A 19,554-nucleotide genomic window follows, 5' to 3' on the forward strand; every position below is an offset into this window, starting at 1 on the left:
TTACAGTACATTATTACAATTGGTTCAAATGGCTCTGAACACTATGGGGCTTAACATCTGAGGTCATCCATCCTCTAGAACTTAGAACTACTTAAACCTAACTAACCTAAGGACATCACACACGTCCACGCCCGAGGCAGGATTCAAAGCTGCGACCGTAGCGGTCACACGGTTCCAGATTGAAGCGCCTATAACCGCTCGGCCACATGCCAATGTTTTCTTTAACTTCTGTTTTTATCTTTAGATTTGTGCTTTCTTGTTACTTTATAGAACTTTGAAATTAGGAATTACTCATGGAGTAGGTAAATAAATAATTGACTGGTTGAAATTCACTATATTAAAAGTTCACAAAGAAAACATATAAATGCACTACTCCATTACAAATGACTTTACACAAAATTAAGTGCAAAGCCTTTCCTGTTGTTGTGGAGTGCTATTCATTGTTAGACATTCAGTGTGGTTAAATCCAGTCTAACACCGGGCCTTCGCGTCTCCCTGCATGTATATGGCGTGCTTCCAAAATACGCCACATATTACACCATTGCCGTTGCGGCATCCATTACAACCGTAGCCAAAAACAGTCGTTTAGTTGGAAAATTCTTGCATCCACGACCTCATACTTCACGAGACAACTTTTCACTGTGCACATAAATGATACCACACACCTTAGAGTGAATTAGAGCACTTATTCCACAATATTAATGTTCACCTCCGCAGCCATGAGCAACAAGTGCTCTCAGGTCTAGGCTCAGACTAACTCTGCCTTTCTGATAGGGTTGCACACTGTAGGGAAGCAGCCTACTCACGCCATAGTAAATTCACGTCAGTCTTTCCATTGTGTGCCAGCCAGTCCGCTGTAACTAGCTCTGACGTCATAAATGTTGCGCAATACTTTTAAAATCAAGCAAATAACCTAAAATCGGTTCTAGCATGTCAGGAGTTATACTAAATTAATATGTGTTGAATATCAGTTCGATAACTTTAACCATTTTCGAAATTTGGACGTTTTTCTGTAAAAATCATTGGCGCAACAGAAAAGAGCTAGAGAATTAAAAATTTATATTTAGATTTCTTTTTCATAATAATTTAATAGAAACAATACTTTGGATTTCACAAATTTAAATTTTAGTGGAAATTCATGATTTTCTGGTCTTTGTCTTAAAAATTAAGGAAGCAAAATAGATTAAGTAGGCTAATAAATAAGGCTAGGATGTTTATATTTAAGTAGAATGGAGATCCGCTATAACCATAAAGATGTGAGAAGTTTCATTTAAATAACTATAAAACTATAGCGATAGCGTATCTCCAAAGGGCAAGTTCAGAGCTCGTCTACTGCATGCAGTGTAATTAAATTAATTCTCTCGCCCAAAATATTTAACTTAGCCACGTCAAACTTTAGTTATGATTACTTACCTGTGTGTTGAATGCACATTTCAATTGAGAGCTTCATCGGCCATCAGCAAAAGAAGCTATGATTTATTCAATAACTTAATGTGGTGCATTACTAGCCCAGCGGCTAGTCGGGAGAGCCGATTTGATCAGGCGTTCCCTTAGCCGTCCGCACCGCGGCTTTATATATAAGAACGTTGCGCGAGGAAGCAAGGCCCCCGTTCTCTCCAGACGCTGAATAGCACACCATCTGTGTCGGGAGTCGCGTCGCGTCGCGTCGCGTCGGTGTCATTGCTATAAACAGCCTCGGATGCCGTATTAAGTTGCTCGAGATGAAATCATTTTCGAGTGAAGTGTTAATTCTGGGATGACTTTAATTATCGATCTTCAGTTTGCGTATGTCGTATTTTCACGTGCCGCCGCGGGACAGACATTCTACCATTATTTAGCGTGGCGATTGATGAACATTATCATCAAATTATGGCGAGCATTCATTTAAATATTTAATTTGGACAGTTATAGTGGCATCAGCGCATTAGACTCTGAACTGCTCTGTTAGTTAGATTGTGTGGATTCTTTTTTTTTTTTCATCTGTGACTTTCGGAATATAGAGAAAGTTTGTTTTTTTCACGCTCGTTTTTGATTATAAATCCCTGTCAATCTCATAATTCCTCAGAGCTATAAGCTGTAGCTATAAGTGTATTTCTCAGATGAAGTGGGCACTAGGAATTCTAATTACAGGCTTCACGTTTTGCTAATCACTTTCTGGTTGCCAATATTGTAGTTAGAGAGCCAGTGTTGAGAATGGCAAACAACAGCATAAATAATAGGAACTGGTTTTACATACTACAAACCAAACATTTATATAAACAACATAAAATTGATTAAATTCCACCCGCCGCCCCACAACACGTCAAAAATTGGACGCCACTCTTTTCGTCCAATCATAACTTTCCCTCAGCTTCTCTACAGTTTTTATTATAATTCTGTTAATTTTTAAAACCTTTGAGTAGCTCATCGGCCATTACGTTCAATAATAACATAAAATACTCTCTTACTGTACAAAATATTGTCTCTTTACCGTTTATGATTCAAACTTCTTACACACGACTCCAAAGTAGTGAAGACAAATCCAATCTGGCTCGCTACTACCGATCCTCATAAACTAATACTCGCAAAAATTTATGCAAAATTATACCAGCATCACAAGTACATAGTGGTTCCGTTATAGGATGTTCTGATGGAAGACGACAGATTCGTGCCCTCCTATCTCTGTGATAAAGAAGGTATCGGGGTTCATCAGATAATGCAACGCTCCGCCGATGCGCCAACGTCCAGCGCCGATGGTCACGTGCCCATTTCAGCAGTAGTTCCCGACGTCGTGGTGTTAACATTGGCACATACATAGGTCGTCGGCTGCGGAGGCCAATCGCTAGGAGTGTTCGGCGCACTGTGCTTTCAGACACACTTATACTCCGTCCAGCATTAAAGTCTGATGTTAGTTCCGCCTCAGTTCGTCGCTTGCCCTGTTTTACCAGTCTGCCTAGCCTACTACGTCCGACATCAGTTATGAGGGGTGACCGCCCAATCCCGCGACGTGTGGACGTGGTTTTTACCTTGGTTTTGCCATGTGTTGAAGACACTCATCACAGTACTCCCTGAACGCCAGACAAGATGTGCAGTTTCCGAAATTCTCCTGTCGAGCATCGAGCGAGATGGCGCAGTGGTTAGCACATTAGTCTTGCATTCGGGAGGACGACGGTTCAATCCCGCATCTGGCCAACCTGATTTAGGTTTCCCGTGGTTTCCCTACATCGCTTACAGCGAATGCCGCGGTGGTTCCTTTAAAAGGGCACGGCCGACTTCGTTCCCCATCCTTCATTCATCAGATGAGACCGATGACCTCGCTAGTTGGTCTCTTCCAAAAAATCAACTGAACTCAAGTCCTGCCGAGCCTCCGGACCATCACAATCTGCCCTTGGTGAAACTCAGATAGATCGCGCGCCTTGCCCAGCCTACATACGGACAGCAATCTCACTGATACTACACGCACCGTATGTGTGGGGCAGGTGACGCTCCCATCGCCTTGATGAGTTTACATCGATAGTAGGTCGGTGGCCAATATGTTCTGGCTGATCAGTGTATAAAGCAATAACGCAAATACCGGCCCTGAAAGCCTGCGTTCTATGATCAATATCATAGTTATCAATTTAATTAAATGCAGCAACTGTAGCCAAATAGTAAAGATTGTAGCACCTCAAATATCGAGAACTTCCTTTGAATCACAGAATCAATTAAGTGGCGAAAGTCAAAGGAAGTTGCTGATCTAATTTAAGTGTTACTACGTCAGTCTACCCTGAAACTGGCCTAAAAATGAATTGCAACAAAACTAAGACCAAGGCGAGCGAGTTTACAGGGGAGGGAAATGCGTCTCCTGGAAGTACGCAGCTGCAAAGCGTCACAGAATATGACTATCTGGGTCAACTGCTAAATATGAAACGAGCCTAAAACCAGAAATATTTAGATATATGAAAATATGCTGGCAAGCTTATGGAAGATAGTCTTCTATTTTGAAATCCAAGATGTCGACCGATCTGAAGAAAACAGATTTTGGCTAACGTATACTGCCAGTAATAACTTTGGCTGTGAGACATTTGTATTAAATGAGGTCATTGTTAGAAAACAAAAAGAGTAGCCCAAAGAGGAATGGAAGATCAACATTGGTCTACACAAAGAAAGAGAGAAAGAAAGCAGTTGATATCGTGCAGACAACAAAGGTCGATGACGTAATGTATCGCGAAGAAAAGATGGCAGGTGGTCAAAACAAGTAGTAGACTGGAGCCTGATCTACCAAAAAAGACTAAGGAGAAAACCATCGGACAGATGAGACAGACACCTGAGGAAGATAGCCGGATTAATCTTGAACCTCAAGACCAGCAGAAAGGCAAGAAACTGCAGGAATCCTATGTTGCACGCCGACTCAAAGCCGCCATTTCAGGAAATGATGGAATTAGTCGATGATGATGATGATGATGATGATGATGTGATGACGTTAATTAGTTTAGATTCAATTAAAGTTTTGTTCAATTGGGTTGGATCTTCGGTGTATCTAATGTTTCGATTAATTGGATAGAATTAGTAGTTAATTCATTAAGTAAAATCCACATTACATGAGATGCAACCATTGTTCGCTAAAGTCGCTACTCCATCGAGGCTTCCCTAACCTGCGCACAGCAGGTGCCTGTTGGATGTAATGCAGTTCCCTCCAGGTCCAGTGCGTAACTGGAGGCTCTGACGCTATGCGGTTGGTAGCATGGAAATTCGGGGAGTCTCCCGTTGTTTGAAAAAAAAATCTGCGAGGCTAGCCCCCCTTTTTCTTACTCTCTGCCGGTGCTTCGTTGGATCCGGATCTTGGCGGAGTCTAGTCTCCATCTATAGGACAAGGAAAATTGACCTTTAGTACGGTAGAAGTTATCCTAGGCGTCCATCCCGTTATTTTTTCTGGTACGGACGGATGCGCACGTTTAACCGACGATTTTATGCAAAAAAAATGTCTCTGAGCACTATGGGACTTAATTTCTGAGGTCATCAGTCCCCTAGAACTTAGAACTATTGAAACCTAACTAAGCTAAGGACATCACACACATCCATGCCCGACGCAGGATTCGAACCTGCGACCACAGTGGTCACGCAGTTCCAGACTGTAGCGCCTAGAACCGCTCGGCCACCCCGGTCGGCAGATTTTATGCATTCTTCTGCACATTAAACCATGCTTTCGGAACATTAATTTTAACAATCGTGTCGCGATTTTATTTGTGATTCACCGCTGCCACAACGTGACATACAGCTGCGTCCTTTGCTCCACAGATCGCGGTCTAACAAGATAAAGAACTACTCGTAATGTCGGGAGGGCTGTTGTTCATGTGTGATCCTCACAAAGCCTACCTTTGCTCCTTCCAACCACTTACAGAGATTTCGTTCTTTATCCGTTGGACTTGTCAGTGTTTTCAAGTATTCTCGTGCCAGAGATACGATGTGGTCAGGAACTATGAATGTTGGGGTCATTGTTTTCTCTATAAGTCTCACTACTTATTAAGTCTATTTGTAAAATCCGTTATTCTTGTGCTCCGTTTCATTCTCCCGTGCATTCATCCCCGCCCAGGTCAAAAAATGGTTCAAATGGCTCTGTGCACTATGGGACTTAACTTCTGAGGTCATCAGTCCCCTAGAACTTAGAACTACTTAAACCTAACTAACCTAAGGACATCACAAACATCCATACCCCAGGCAGGATTCTAACCTGCGACCGTAGCTGCCCAGGTCATTTCTGATATGACATTGCCATTCCCGTCAGGAAGTGATGGGCCTAATTGTCAAATGCCAGCCGTTTTAACAACTAGTAACTTTGTTTCGTACTGAAGAGTTCTAGCCAGCGAGGATTAACGAACACATACAGGGTGAACAAAATTCCACCGACAAACTTTCACAGATGATGTCTTGTACCAAAACAAGGCAAAAATGTCTAGTAAACATTGGTTCTAAAACCAATACCTTAAGAGCCATGAGTACTTGTTGATCTTCATTACTGAGAGGCCATATCTTCCACTGAAAGCTCCTTCCGTATTTTGAGAGGTAGTTACGCGGACAAAAACAACGAGAAAGGTGTCCGTCAAACATGGGCTCTAAAGTGGGTACCTAACGAGCCATGGGCGTTTGGTCATCTGCGCTACTGTCAACTATAGTTCGCGTACAGAAAGAGTCCATATTTACTGGACACATTTTTCCTGTTTCGGTCCGTCTACCTCCACCCGAAGTATGGAAGCAAAGAGCATGTAAAAGAAGAGATGTGTTTCACAGTATCGAAGATGAATATGTGCTCATTGCTCTTATGTTAAGCATTTTAGGGCGCGTGTTTATTAGGTATTTTTTCTTGTTTTGGTCCATACGACCACCTCTAAAAGTTTGTCTTTGAAGTTCACCTCGTGTAGGGGGAGGAATATGTCAGGCCTTGACGGCGAAAGAGACTACCCGCTCGCATGCACTGACCCACAAAGAAGCACCCGTCTCCCCTGAGGAGGTAAGGTCGTTGCCCTTACCGCAAACAGGAATACAGAACCAATAAGTATAAGGTGATGAGGGGCTGAGACAGACTGCTACGTCAACAAGGCTTCGCCTGAGTCTGACGTTGGTAATTAATCGTAAAAAATAACCTGTAGTTTTACACAGGCACAAAGTCGTCAGTTTTCGACACATCATTTTTTTTCCATTGCTTTGTACACTGCACCTAACCAAACAAAAACTGAAATAGTGAGGAATGAAGGAGGGAACGAAAGGAAACTTCTCTAGCTTATAGAAAATGTGATGCCGTTATAGTATCGACGGCTTTGTAGCAGTGCTAACATAGGTTACCATCAAATCGTCGAGGTTAAGGGCTGTCGGGTTGGGCTAGCGCTTGGATGGGTGACCATCCGGTCTGCTCAGCGCTGCTGGCAAGCAGGGTGCACTCAGCCCTTGTGAGGCAAACTGAGGAGCTACTTGACTGAGAAGCAGTGGCTCCGGTCTCGTAAACTTACATACACTTGTCCCTCCAGCTCCACATCCATTGACGGCTGTGGGCTGAGGATGACACGGAGGGCGGAAGATACCGTTGGGTCTCCAGGCATGTTTGGACGGAGATTAGTTTTTTGGTTATAGTATAGAATCAAATTTAGAATGAACTTGGCAGTATGAGTCCACTTGGCAGTATGACGTTGCACCCCATTTCGCCTGTAGTCATGCACAGCTTCGTCTGGAAAAGGTGTCCCCTAAAGCTGTAGCTGAGGTAACGTGGCCCACAGTCCTTGATACTCGGGATACCGTCACTGGTACGGAATTGAGATCCTAGCCGGTCCCACACATGTTCTATCGGGAAAAGATCTAGAGATCTTCATAGCCACGGGAGTACTTTGACATCACCCAGGCAGTTCATAGTGACACACACTATGTGTGAAAAAGCGTTCTCCTGTTGAAAAATGGCAGCACGATACTGTCACATGAGAGATAACACATTAGTATGGAAGATATTCCGTAGTGCTCAAATCCCTACCAGCCATGACCTGAAGCCATACACGATGGATCCCCACACCATGGCATCAGAAGTAACGCCATTGTGCCCCTCCAGAACATTGGAAGAATGGAACTTCTTCCTAGGTGGCCGCCATATTCTTAACGATGCTGATCCGCAGTAGTGCAGAACCACGATTTCTTGCTGAACACAGTACAATGCCCTTTCTCATCACACCATGCTTCCCAGGTATGGCATCACTCAAAACGCAGCCGTTTGTGTTTATGGTATTGATGGCAGCGTATGCAAGGGACAGTAATTCTGGCTGCTGCTAATCTCTGACCAATGGACGGGAAGGCACTGAATGTTGCAGGGAGTCCATTACATGTTCTTGGATGTGAGGCGCAGATGTGCAGGGGATACGACGTGAGTGGTCCACAATGCAGCGATCGTCCCTCGTGGTGATCAGATGTCTTGACCGGAATCTAGATAAGGTGTATGCCTACTTTGCAAGTTTTCACACAATTCAGCGTCAGGTCACTGTTACATCCTAATGATCACATCTGAACGGCCAAAAAATCTGGATACTGCACCATCCGTCTGTCCGGCCAAATGGAGACGCCTTCAACCTGACGTGTGCTGTACCACGCGAGTATGCAGCATCTCCATGTCCCTCACAATGATCACTCAACATCTGACGACGTTCACGTCCCTCATACACCCTAGCAGGGCTGGTAAACACACTGAACGTGAACAACACTAATAATTCACTTATGATGCATGTGCTACATGTCGCAGAGATTTGCAAGTTTACCATTTACTTACCTGTCAATGGCCTGTAGGTGTAGAAAAAGTACATTTACTTCTGACATGTTCTACATCCTGGAGGACCTCCTTAGTATGGATCAATTGGAATGAAAGTAAATCTAATCACATCTGCCCAAGTCTTCTGGAAGCATTACTTTTCTTTGAAAGCTTCCAACATTCAATTGTAAGTAAAACATTAATAAAAATGGCAAAGGTAATGTTAATCAGAACACTGGGATGAGTTGTGATCTAGATTTATACATTCTTAACATCACAAGACAAAAGCAAATGGCTAAAGAAACGGCACACAGACATTTCTTTATTGGACAAACACTTTCAATGATATGCAGTCGATGGTGAACAAAGTGACAAGTTGGGGATCAATACACGACACTAACAAGAACTAATCGCTTTACCTGACTTCATACACATGAATCCGTGGTATGGCCCAAAATCTACGCTACAGTCAAGCATCTATACTCTACTATTCCATAAAGAAAAATTTGGTTCCAAAGCACAGGGTTCTGAGAAGCATATATTGGAGCCCTACGCCGTAGCAGCGAATACTTTACTCTCCTCCTGGTCAGGGTACCACACCAAGATACGTCGCTGACTGGAGTCATGGACGGCAGCAAAAAAATGGTTTAAATGGCTCTCAGCACTACGGGACCCAAAAGCTGAGGTCATCAGTCCCCTAGAATTTAGAACTACTTAAACCTAGCTAACCTAAGGACATCACACACATCCATGCCCGAGGCAGGATTCGAGCCTGCGACCGTAGTGGTCGCGCGGTTCCAGACTGAATCGCCTAGAACCGCTCGGCCACTCCGGCCAGCGGACGGTAGCAATCTGTTATTAATAGCCCGCGTCCAAAGAATACAAGTACGCTGTCTCGCGTTCGGCTAATTCGGAATGCAGGTACTTCCCTATGAGCCTCTGAAACCCCGGTGGATTCCAATGTGCAGGTGGACCTGTTTGCTGGTCTGCCAAACCAATTTGACTCTGTGCCATGATTATGCGTGACGGAATATGTCAAATGTTTAGACGGCCGACTCAAAACAAATAATTACATCCACGCATCACTTGTTGTGTGTTTGATGCTAGAAGCAGTACCTCTGACGGTTCAGATGGTGACTGACAGGCTCTAAGTGTCACACTGGCAAAGACACGAGTCTCACCGATTACGTAAAGACCTGCAGTTCTATACTAGCGAACTGCCAGTATAACAAAAAAAATGTTCAAATGTGTGTGAAATCTTATGTGACTTAACTGCTAAGGTCATCAGTCCCTAAGCTTGCACACTACTTAACCTAAATTATCCTAAGGACAAACACACACACTCATGCCCGAGGGAGGACTCGAACCTCCGCCGGGACGAGCCTCACAGTCCACGACTGCAGCGCCCCAGACCGCTCGGCTAATCCCGCGCGGCGCCAGTACAACAGTCTTCTTCTCTTTCTCTCAGCTTTCTTTGCCAGCTCGGTAGCCAAGCACATTTACATCTTAGACTACTCCCACTTTAGCACAAGCCAATCACGAGCCGGAGCGCAGTATTCGAAGCTGTGAGACCGCCCCTTTCTCTGCATACACAGATTTGACCAACCAGCGACTTTGAAAATTAATTGGGAAAAAAAGATTCAGCTTTGGGGGCCTCTTTCGCACGCGTTTATGTCATGTCTTTGCTAAAAGCATGACCAGGATGGAACCATAGACCTCCATAAAATGATGGTTGTCTCCCCTGTTGCGTCCATTATATATATATATATATATATATATATATATATATATATATATATATATATCGTGAAAAACAATGGTCCTATAACACTCCACTGGGACACTCCTGAAGTTGGTTCTACGTCTGAAGACTTCAGTCCATTCAGATTAACATGCTGTGTTCTGTTTGCTAGAAACTCTTCAGTCCAGGTACACAGTTGGTCTGATTTTACATACATCCTTATTTTCTTCATTAGGTAGCAGTGTGAAATTTTGTCAAATGCCTTTCGGAAGCATCGACTGCTATGTACGGCGCGAGGACTAACAGAGCGAGCTGGTCTTCACACAAACACTGTTTTCGGAATCAATGTTGATTCCTACAGAGGAGATTTTCGGTCTCTAGAAATGTCAGGACAGGCGAGCTCAAAACATGTCCCCAAATTCTGGAACAGACCGACGACAGATATACAGGTCTATAACCTTTTGCGTATGTTCGATGACCCCTCTGAAAAAATGGAATGATCTGTGCATTTGTCCAATCATCTGGCACACTTCGCTCCTCCATAGACGTACGGTACACTTATGCCATAGGATGGGCAATTTCTTTCGTATACTGTGTACAATCGAACTTTCCTCTGTTGAGAGATTTCTGTTGATTTTCTGTCCCTCGATCAGTTACTTTGTGTTCGTGCGACATTTTAAAGGAGGCGATATTACAACCGTAGTTGTAATATCGCCGTCTTTGTATACAAACTTCCCTGTGATGAAACTTCTTACTATGCGAGTGGTGCTTTACATTATGTGCGTACATATACACTTTAAAAAAAAGAATCACACCGCTTTCACTGCTGCACGATCGGATGAAGGTTGCACTGGAACTGATGGCGCGGATTTTTCTTCATAAGTAACCGAAACATCTTCCCTTTAATAATTTGTTTACATCACTTAAAATCGTTTTGAGGCACAATTACTGTGAAAAAGGCATTGTCTTACATATCGTTTTGGGTGTAGGGCACCACCACCACCCCAAGAAAATTTCATCACCTGACAAAAAAAAAACGAAAGCTTATGTAAAATTTATCTTAACGTGAAGGAGCCGTCTGAAGATGAACCTGTCAGTTTGAAACCAGTAACGGCGGTATTTAAATAAATAAGCAGGATTGTAAAAAGAGGCTGGTTGCTGTTATCTTCTATGTAAGATCAACCTATAACTAACATTCCGCGTGCCATTATGCAACAACGATCTTTCCACACTGAAACTCTGAAGTGAAACAACGCGGCGCAAAAACTCATATAGCAGTACGGAGAAATGATCATTACGATAAAATAAGAGAAATCAGGGCTCGCACAGAAAAATTCAAGTGCTCGTTTTTCCCGCTCACCATTCGGGAATGGAACGGTAGAAAGACAGCTTGAAGGTGTTTCATTGAACCGTCTGCCAAGCACTTTACTGTAAATAGCAGGTTAATCACGTAGATGTAGATGTAGATGCAGATGTAGACTTGCTGCATCAGCCGCACAGTGCCGGCCGCGTCAGATTCTCAACCCAACCGAGCGGCTGACACAACAGAGCTCCGCGTGCCGACTGCAGACTGCTAACTGTTGACCGACCACGATATTATTGCATTTACCTTCCGTTAACGTAAACGGAAACATGCGCTAATGTTACACTAAACAAATTCAGTGGTAAGAACGGACTTTGAATTATGTCAAAGCAGTTGTGCATACAATGTGAAGTCGCTCCGCGTGTCTTGGTGGAAATGGAAATGAGCGTTTGGCGTCATTGGCCGGGAGGCCCCTCGCGGGGCAGGTCCGGCCGCCATATCGCAGGTCTTATTACATTCGGCGCCACATTGGGCGACCCGCACGCCGGATGGGGATGAAATGATGATGAACACAACACAACACCCAGTCCCTGAGCGGAGAAAATCTCCGACCCAGCCGGGAATCGAACCCGGGCCCAGAGGACGGCAATCCGTCACGCTGACCACCCAGCTACTGGGGCGGACGCGTGTCTTGGTGAAATAATGCGATAAAAAGTCACGATAATCTGACCGAAGCGTGCACACTCTTATTCTGTGGTCGACTTATACAGGGTGTCCCAAAAAGAATGACCCGATTTTAAATAGAATTATTTATTAGGAAGAAGGGCCTAAAACTAACAAATTGCATACTAACTCATAAAAGACAGAAGTTTATAAAAATCCGTCATAAATGTTCAACATGTCCTCCGTTGGCTGCATGGACGACATCTAGCCGACAGCCGAATTCATCCCAAACTGAGAATAAGGTGATTTCTTTCACTGAATCTACAGCAGCTGATATTCTGGTTTTTAGTTCATCAATGTCACGAGGTAAGGGAGGAACGTAAACACATTGTTTAACATACCCCCACACGAAGAAATCACATGGTATTAAGTCAGGGGACCTAGGATGCCAAGAGTGTAAAGCCTGGTCTCGCGGTCCTGTACGCCCTATCCAACATTGAGGCACGTTGGCATTGAGGAAACTGCGCACGTTGTTGTGCCAGTGTGGTAGTGCTCCATCTTGTTGACAGATGAAATTGTCAGACTCAAGTTGTGGGAATAACCAGTTCCGTAGCATTGCAAGATATGATTGTCCTGTTACGGCTTCATCCTTAAAAAAAGTAGGGTCCATAAACCTTGCTTTGCGAAACAGCACAAAAAAACATTCACTTTTGGTGAATCACGATCGTGATCAACTGTTTCGTGAGGATTTTCGAACCCCCATATACGTACATTATGACGGTCAACCTTACCGCTAATGTGGAAAGTTGCTTCATCGCTGAATATCAACCGTGACATAAAAGTGTCATCTTCCATGTCCTCTAGAATAGCATTGCTGAAGTACACTCGCTTCACTTTGTCAGTATCTCGCAGAGCTTGTACCAGTCGTGATCGTATGTTTTGAGGGCTAAACGACGCCGTAACTGGCGCCACACTGTCATGCGCGGTAACGCCAAGTTCTCGGGTAGCACGACGCGTAGACTTGCGGGGGCTCCGCTCAAATTCTCGTCGGATTTGTTCCACTGTTTGTTCAGGAATGCGTGTCAGGCCAGGACTTTTGCCTTTACAGAGGTACCCTGTTTCTTCAAACTGTTTATACCACCGTCGAATGTTCTTTCGTGATGGTAGTTTAGCACGAAATCGAATACGAAACGCCTACTCAACTGCGATCACTGATTGAGTATGCCGCGAGGGATTAGCCGAGCGGTCCAGCCACTGCAGTCATGGACTGTGCGGCTTGTCCCGGGGGAGGTTCGAGTCCTCCCTCGGGCATGGGTGTGTGTGTGTGTGTGTGTGTGTGTGTGTGTTTGTCCTTACAATAATTTAGGTTAAGTAGTGTGTAAGCTTAGGGACTGATGACCTTAGCAGTTAAGTCCCATAAGATTTCACACACATTTTGAACATTTGATTGAGTACGACTAAATTCAATAACACAATACGCCCTCTGTTGTGCGGACGCCATATTCGCCAGACTGGCTGCACGCTCCAGGTCAGCGCTCGTAGCGACATTTGGCAGATTTTCTCTGAAACTCTAGGCCATGCCGATTACTTCTAGCGCTGTTTCAGTTACCTAGTGACATTTATCTCAATATTATTACAAGTTAAAATCGGGTCATTCTTTTTGGGACAGCATGCATTGCTACTTGCTTACAACAATCACACTTTATTCGTAAAATTTTCTAGCAGGCAGCGGTTGCTACAAGATTGTATCTCTGCGAAACCAGAGGTAGCAGCAACATATTCACTGTGATAGGCAGATCGATAAAACCTCCCCGGTTCTATAAAGCCCTCCAAATCCTCGAACGCCATGCACTCCGCCTCGCCTTCAGCATCCGCCTTCCGTCCCCCACGCGCGTCCCCTACCACCTCAACCCCTTCCTCCACCTTCTCCTTTTCCTTGAACACATCCGCACACTATATATTGTCCACCACGTTGATCCCCCTCACCCCCTGGTGTCTCCATTCCTCTCCATCCCCAACCAGTTGCCGCGCCTTTACAGTTGTGTCCCACCCTCTATCCATCTCCACACCCCGCCATCTCCTTTCCCAACGCAACTTCCACCATCTACCCCTCCCAGATGATGAGCTTCGCCCTGACATCTACCCTTCCTGCCAACTCTAACCCCATCTTCCTGCCTCCTCCTCAGGGCTCCCTCACCTCCCCCTCCCTCCTCCTGAGCGGCTTCCTCCTCCTACTCCCCCTCCCTCTCTTGTGCTCCCCTTCAGTGTCTCTGCACTCCCTCCTGCCTTGTCTTCCCTCTTAATCTCCCACCCCACGTGTCTCCTGCCTCTTGGTGTACCCGCTGACGCCCCTACTCTCTTCATCCCGCCGCTTCCCCTGCTGCCCCTTGCTCTCCCCTCCTTTTTCATCCTCTCTGACCTTTGCCTCGGCAGGTCCCACCTGGCACTTTTATTCTTCATTGTGTGTGCTCCAAGTGGGTTTTAAGTGTGTTGTTCGGGAGTGTTTTTAATACTGTGGCCGACTTTTAACGTGTGCATGTGCATTCAGTGTCTTCTCTGTGTTTTAAGAATCACCAACTGTGTTTTTGTTCCTTAACTTTTTGGTGACTTTTTCAATTGTCCCCCATGAACGTCTCCATTTCAGTGTATTTTTACCTCCATTTTCTCCCCTTTCTCTGTTTTATGTTCCCCTTTTTTATCGCCTTATGTATGGAACAATTTATTCTTGTTTTAGTTGTCATGTCACTCGGGTGAAGAGCGGCGGATTGTGCCGCTGACAGCCCTCCAAATTAAATCACAATAAAGAAAAAAAAATCGATAAATTGACTCTCAGGTTTTAGAAATAATAGCAAAGATATAAATATGTGACGATATAGCATTCTTACGCAGAGTATTCACGCAGATTTAGATATAGGATATTGAGTGTGCGATATTTGTCCCACGCGAGCTGAGGAGAGCTACCCGACGCTGCCGGCAGGACATGGAGACGTTCGACCTGGAGGACTTCAAGTACAACTCGGTGAACATCACGGCGTTCCGGCTGGTGGCGGTGGAGGACGAGCGCGTGCGCGCGGCGCTGGAGCAGATGTCGCGCTTCGCGCCCGTCGGGCCGTCCATCCTGCACCGCACGGGCGTGCTGCAGGCGGAGCCGGCGCTGCTGCACGACGCCGTGCACGTGTTCGCCCGCGGGCTGGCCGCGCTCGACCGCAGCCACCAGCTGCGGCCCGCCAACCTCTCGTGCGAGCTCGAGCGCCCCTGGGACGACGGCCTCTCGCTCTACAACTACATCAGCTCGGTGAGCAGCCTTGTCAGAGCCACTCAATTACACCTGTTGCTGTTGTGTTTACGATCCGTCAAGTCTCTTCGACTCCTGATGACTTGATAAACAATGTCCCTCCACGCATTACTAAACGTCGAATTCGGTATCAGCTCTTCCAGGATAATATGGTGTTTTTTCCTGAAACTGTAAGGTGACCATATCTTTATAAACCTCAAGTATCACCTCACATATTTGTGAATGAGCAGAGGAAATCCTGCCGGAGGAACATCAGCAACTGAGCATTATAGCAGAGGTTGAAAATCCCACTTCAGTTGTAAGGTTCTTTTTATTTAAAACTCGACCTGTACCCGTCCACCGCAGTGCTCGGGGTCACAGCACAAACTTATAACACCTGATGATGCGGATGTAAGAGCCCAAAACTGGTCGTGTTTTAAATAAAAAGAACCTTACAACTGAAGCGTATTTACTTGTAAATAATAGATTTCAGCTATGAGTCGTCCTTTTTAAATTTTATTGGCAGATCTAGATTTCAGCTAGAAACTAGCCGTTCTCAATGTACTATCATTTTTGATCAATGCATGTATTGCCTGTTGGTCGGGCTTCATCCACAGTTCATGGAAATGGTAGTATTCAACATTCTACACACCAACGTGAATAGTCGTTTCGTTGCCACTTCCGCCAATGATTTTAGAAGCTCTGATGGAATACTAAAACTGGATCTCCTGTCTCTTCTATATCGACTCCTGTTTCTTCTCCTATCATGTCCTCAGACATGTCTTCCCCCGCATAGAGGCATTCAATGTACTCTTTCCACCCACCCACTCTCTCCTCTGCATCGAACAGTGGAATTCCCATTTCTCTCTTACTGTTACCACATTGCTTTTAATTTCACCGAAACAGAAATGTATTCCCTTCTACTTGGTCCTCTAGCTACAGTTAATTAAATTACCACAACATAGGAGCACATACATCGTCTGTAGAAGAACCAGAGAGCTTCAATTTTTTATTTTATTGCACTCCCGCTAGTGTGCGTAAAATATTGCTTTCCTTCTTAGCCGCTCCTGCATAATATATGTCTGAAAAAGACGGAACGCCTCTGCCATTTTGGTAACTGTCATAGCTATTTTGTGTTTACCACTGACCTCATTTTCCATAGTTCTGAAAACCCACGCGTACTCAGACAAATTGTGGTAAAACTCTTTTCCGCTAAAGACGAAGGGTGAAACTTCAAGGCAAACAACGTCCATCATCTCGTCAGCTCTGCCATCAGTTAAAGTTTCCTTCAAACACGTGAAGCGCGCTCTATGATTGACAAACACATTAACGAAGCTGTACGTAATCTAATGTTTTACACACCTAGTAAAGTTTGACAAGTTGTTTGATCCCGTACATGGTGCTTTTCGCTCCTCTGTCGATCAAGTCAATGGCGCATGTTGTGTTGTTTTGTTGCTGCCACCCCTGTGCGCCGTTCAGGTAATTACGTGGTGCTACACAGCTGGACACACCCGAGGGAAGTGACGCCATCTGTGTGGGTCACACAGTAGCAGTGAACGGATCGACTATGGATGACGTCGCAGTGTGCCGAGAAACACTCATAAGACTAACATTTGGGATAGAATATCAAGGGTACAAGAAAGTCGTAATTATTGCAAGTAAAACAGCCACACAGTCACAAAGTGCTTCACATGGAAAGCCCATGTAGTGCGGTCAGAACAAATTATATATCTTAACAGTAGGTTCAACGAACAAAATTAAAAATAATAATTTACAAATCAATAACTATAGGTTTCTCCTTTCATTTCGTCATTTACTCAAGGAGCGACACAGTCAACCGTTGCTCGCCACCGTCCTTCAGGTAAACAGACCACGTTGTTGGCATGCTCCAGAAACCATCTTCGCGAGTGTAGAAGACAGGTCAGATACACTTTTAACATAAAGACCGTGGGAGCCAGTGATCAGGTATAGATATTGCATATAACAGATCGTTCAATAAAACATTTCCCTGTACAGCAGGTTCAGATGATACTAATTTAAAACCACCGCGCACATAAAAGTAAAAATTTGACTTTTGCAGGATTATTAACGTCAACAGATAGTCCTTATACGACAGAACGAACATTCAAAATTGGTGCAGTTACATCACTGTCACGTGACTACGCATGAAATTCATGCGTAATTGTATATATACTGAAGCGCCAAAGAAACTGGTATAGGTATGCGTATTCAAATAGAGAAATATGTAAACAGGCAGAATACGGTGCGGCGGTCGTCAATGCCTGTATACGACAACAAGTGCCTGGCGCAGTTGTTAGATCGCTTACTGCTGCTACAATGGCAGATTATCGAGATTTAAGTGTGTTTGAACTTGATGTTATAGTCGGCGCACGAGCGATGGGACACAGCATCTCCGAAGTAGCGATGGAGTGGGGATTTACCCGTACGACCATTTCACGAGTGTATCGTGAATATCAGGAAACTGGTAAAACATCAAATCTCCAATATAGCTGTGTCCGGAAAAAGAACCTGCAAGAATGGGACCAACGACGACCGAATAGAATCGTTCAACGTGACAAAAGTGCAACCCTTCCGCAAACTGCTGCAGATTCCAATGCTGGGCCATAAACAAGTGTCATCGTGCCAACTATTCAACGAAACATTATCGATATGGGCTTTCGGAGCCGTAGGCCCACTCGTGTGCCTAGGCCCGTCAACAGTGACTTGGACTGTTGATGACTGGAAACATGTTGCCTGGTCGGACGAGTCTCGTTTCAAATTGTATCAAGAGGATGGACGCGTACCGGTATGGAGACAATCTCATGAATCCATGGACCCTGCATGTCAGCAGGGGGGTGTTCAAGCTGGTGGAGGCTCTGTAATTCGTGTGCAGTTGGAGTGATATGGACCCCTGATACGTCTAGATACGACTCCGAAGGGTGAAACTTACGTAAGCATCCTGTCTGATCACCGGCGTCCATTTATCTCCACTGTGTATTCCCACAGACTTGGCCAATTCCATCAGGACAATGCGAGACCTCACACATCTAGAATTGCTACAGACTGGCTCCAGGAACACTCTTCCGAGTTTAAACACTTCCGCTGGCCACGAAACTTCCCAGACGTGAACATTATTGAGTATGTCTGGGATGCCTTGTAAAGTGCTGTACAGAAGAGATCTCCACCCCCAGTATTCTTACGGATTTATGGACAGCCCTGCAGGATTCATGGTGTCAGTTCCCTCCAACACCACTCCAGACATTAATCGAGTCCATACCAAGTCGTGTTACGGTACTTCTGCGTCCTCGCGGGGGCCTTACACGAAATGAGGTAAGTGTACCAGTATCTTCGGCTCTTTAGTGTATATCATTGTGTCAGCCAACAACGCAGCAGTTCTGTTACAATGTTCTCTATCCGCCTTTTCCTTTGTATGAACTTTTGCTCTTCCAAGAACTACAGACTTTTGTAGTGGACCTTCTGTTCTCATAACACTTGTGCAAGCACTGTGTAATAACTGTTATTGTCACTGCTTGACGTGCCGCGTGTGTTCATTTCAAGTACGATAACCGTCAGAAATTTGTTATTTATTATTTTTAACTTCCAGAAATTTCTCAAAATTTCCTGTATTTGTAATGTTTGCGTATTCTGGAATACTGGGTGTTTTTATAAAGAGCAGCATCTCTGTCCAGGAGGCAGTTCAGTTCTGTCTATACATTGATGACCCTGCTTTCAGATTTGAACTTGACTGTCGTTAAGACGTGAAAAATGCTTTCAGTGCTTCATTGACAGCTCTACTTTCAGATGTGGACTTGACTACGGTTATGATGTGACTGTATTTCCAAAATTCCTTCATTTCATCTGCCATATTTTCTGCTTCGCACACATTTTTGTTTTTATTTTTTCTACGTCTGTCTAATTTTTTATTTTGTGTCCATGCAATCCTCACTATCCTTCCTCAAACCAAAATTTCAAAAGGACCTATTTTATTGTGGTCTGCTTTTTTTGTTTAGTTCAGTGAATTTCGTGTCGACGCAGAGAGCAGGTGTTTGACGTATTATCAAATTGTGTAGGAGACGCAACGTAGGCGTCTCCCTTGATGGAGGACAGCTACAATACTTTTGGCATTCGATGCATGAAACATGCCCAGCACCATTGTCCATGACTCACATCCATTCAAAAGTATGGGAAAAATCGAAATTTATCCCAACTGCTATTTTCCTCATCTGTGACAATTTCCCTTCAATTTGTATTTAAGTGTAACGTTTTTTCATATTTTCAGAAGCTCCGTTTTGCCATATTAGATCCTAAAGATATATGTTTATCGATTTCAATCACCG

The 19,554-nt window shown here is 44.5% G+C and overlaps 1 protein-coding gene across 1 annotated transcript in view; it reads left to right on the forward strand.

Moving 5' to 3' along the window:
• Nucleotides 1-19,554, forward strand: part of LOC126456514 (glutamate receptor ionotropic, kainate 2) — a 1,353,954-nt gene that overhangs the window by 973,290 nt on the left and 361,110 nt on the right. The window contains exon 7 of the mRNA XM_050092267.1: nucleotides 14,921-15,238. Within this exon, the coding sequence (XP_049948224.1) occupies nucleotides 14,921-15,238 (318 nt within the window). The remainder of the gene's footprint in view (nucleotides 1-14,920; nucleotides 15,239-19,554) is intronic.

Source organism: Schistocerca serialis, chromosome 1 (genome assembly GCF_023864345.2).
Source record: "Schistocerca serialis cubense isolate TAMUIC-IGC-003099 chromosome 1, iqSchSeri2.2, whole genome shotgun sequence".
In the NCBI taxonomy this organism is placed as follows: domain Eukaryota; kingdom Metazoa; phylum Arthropoda; class Insecta; order Orthoptera; family Acrididae; genus Schistocerca; species Schistocerca serialis.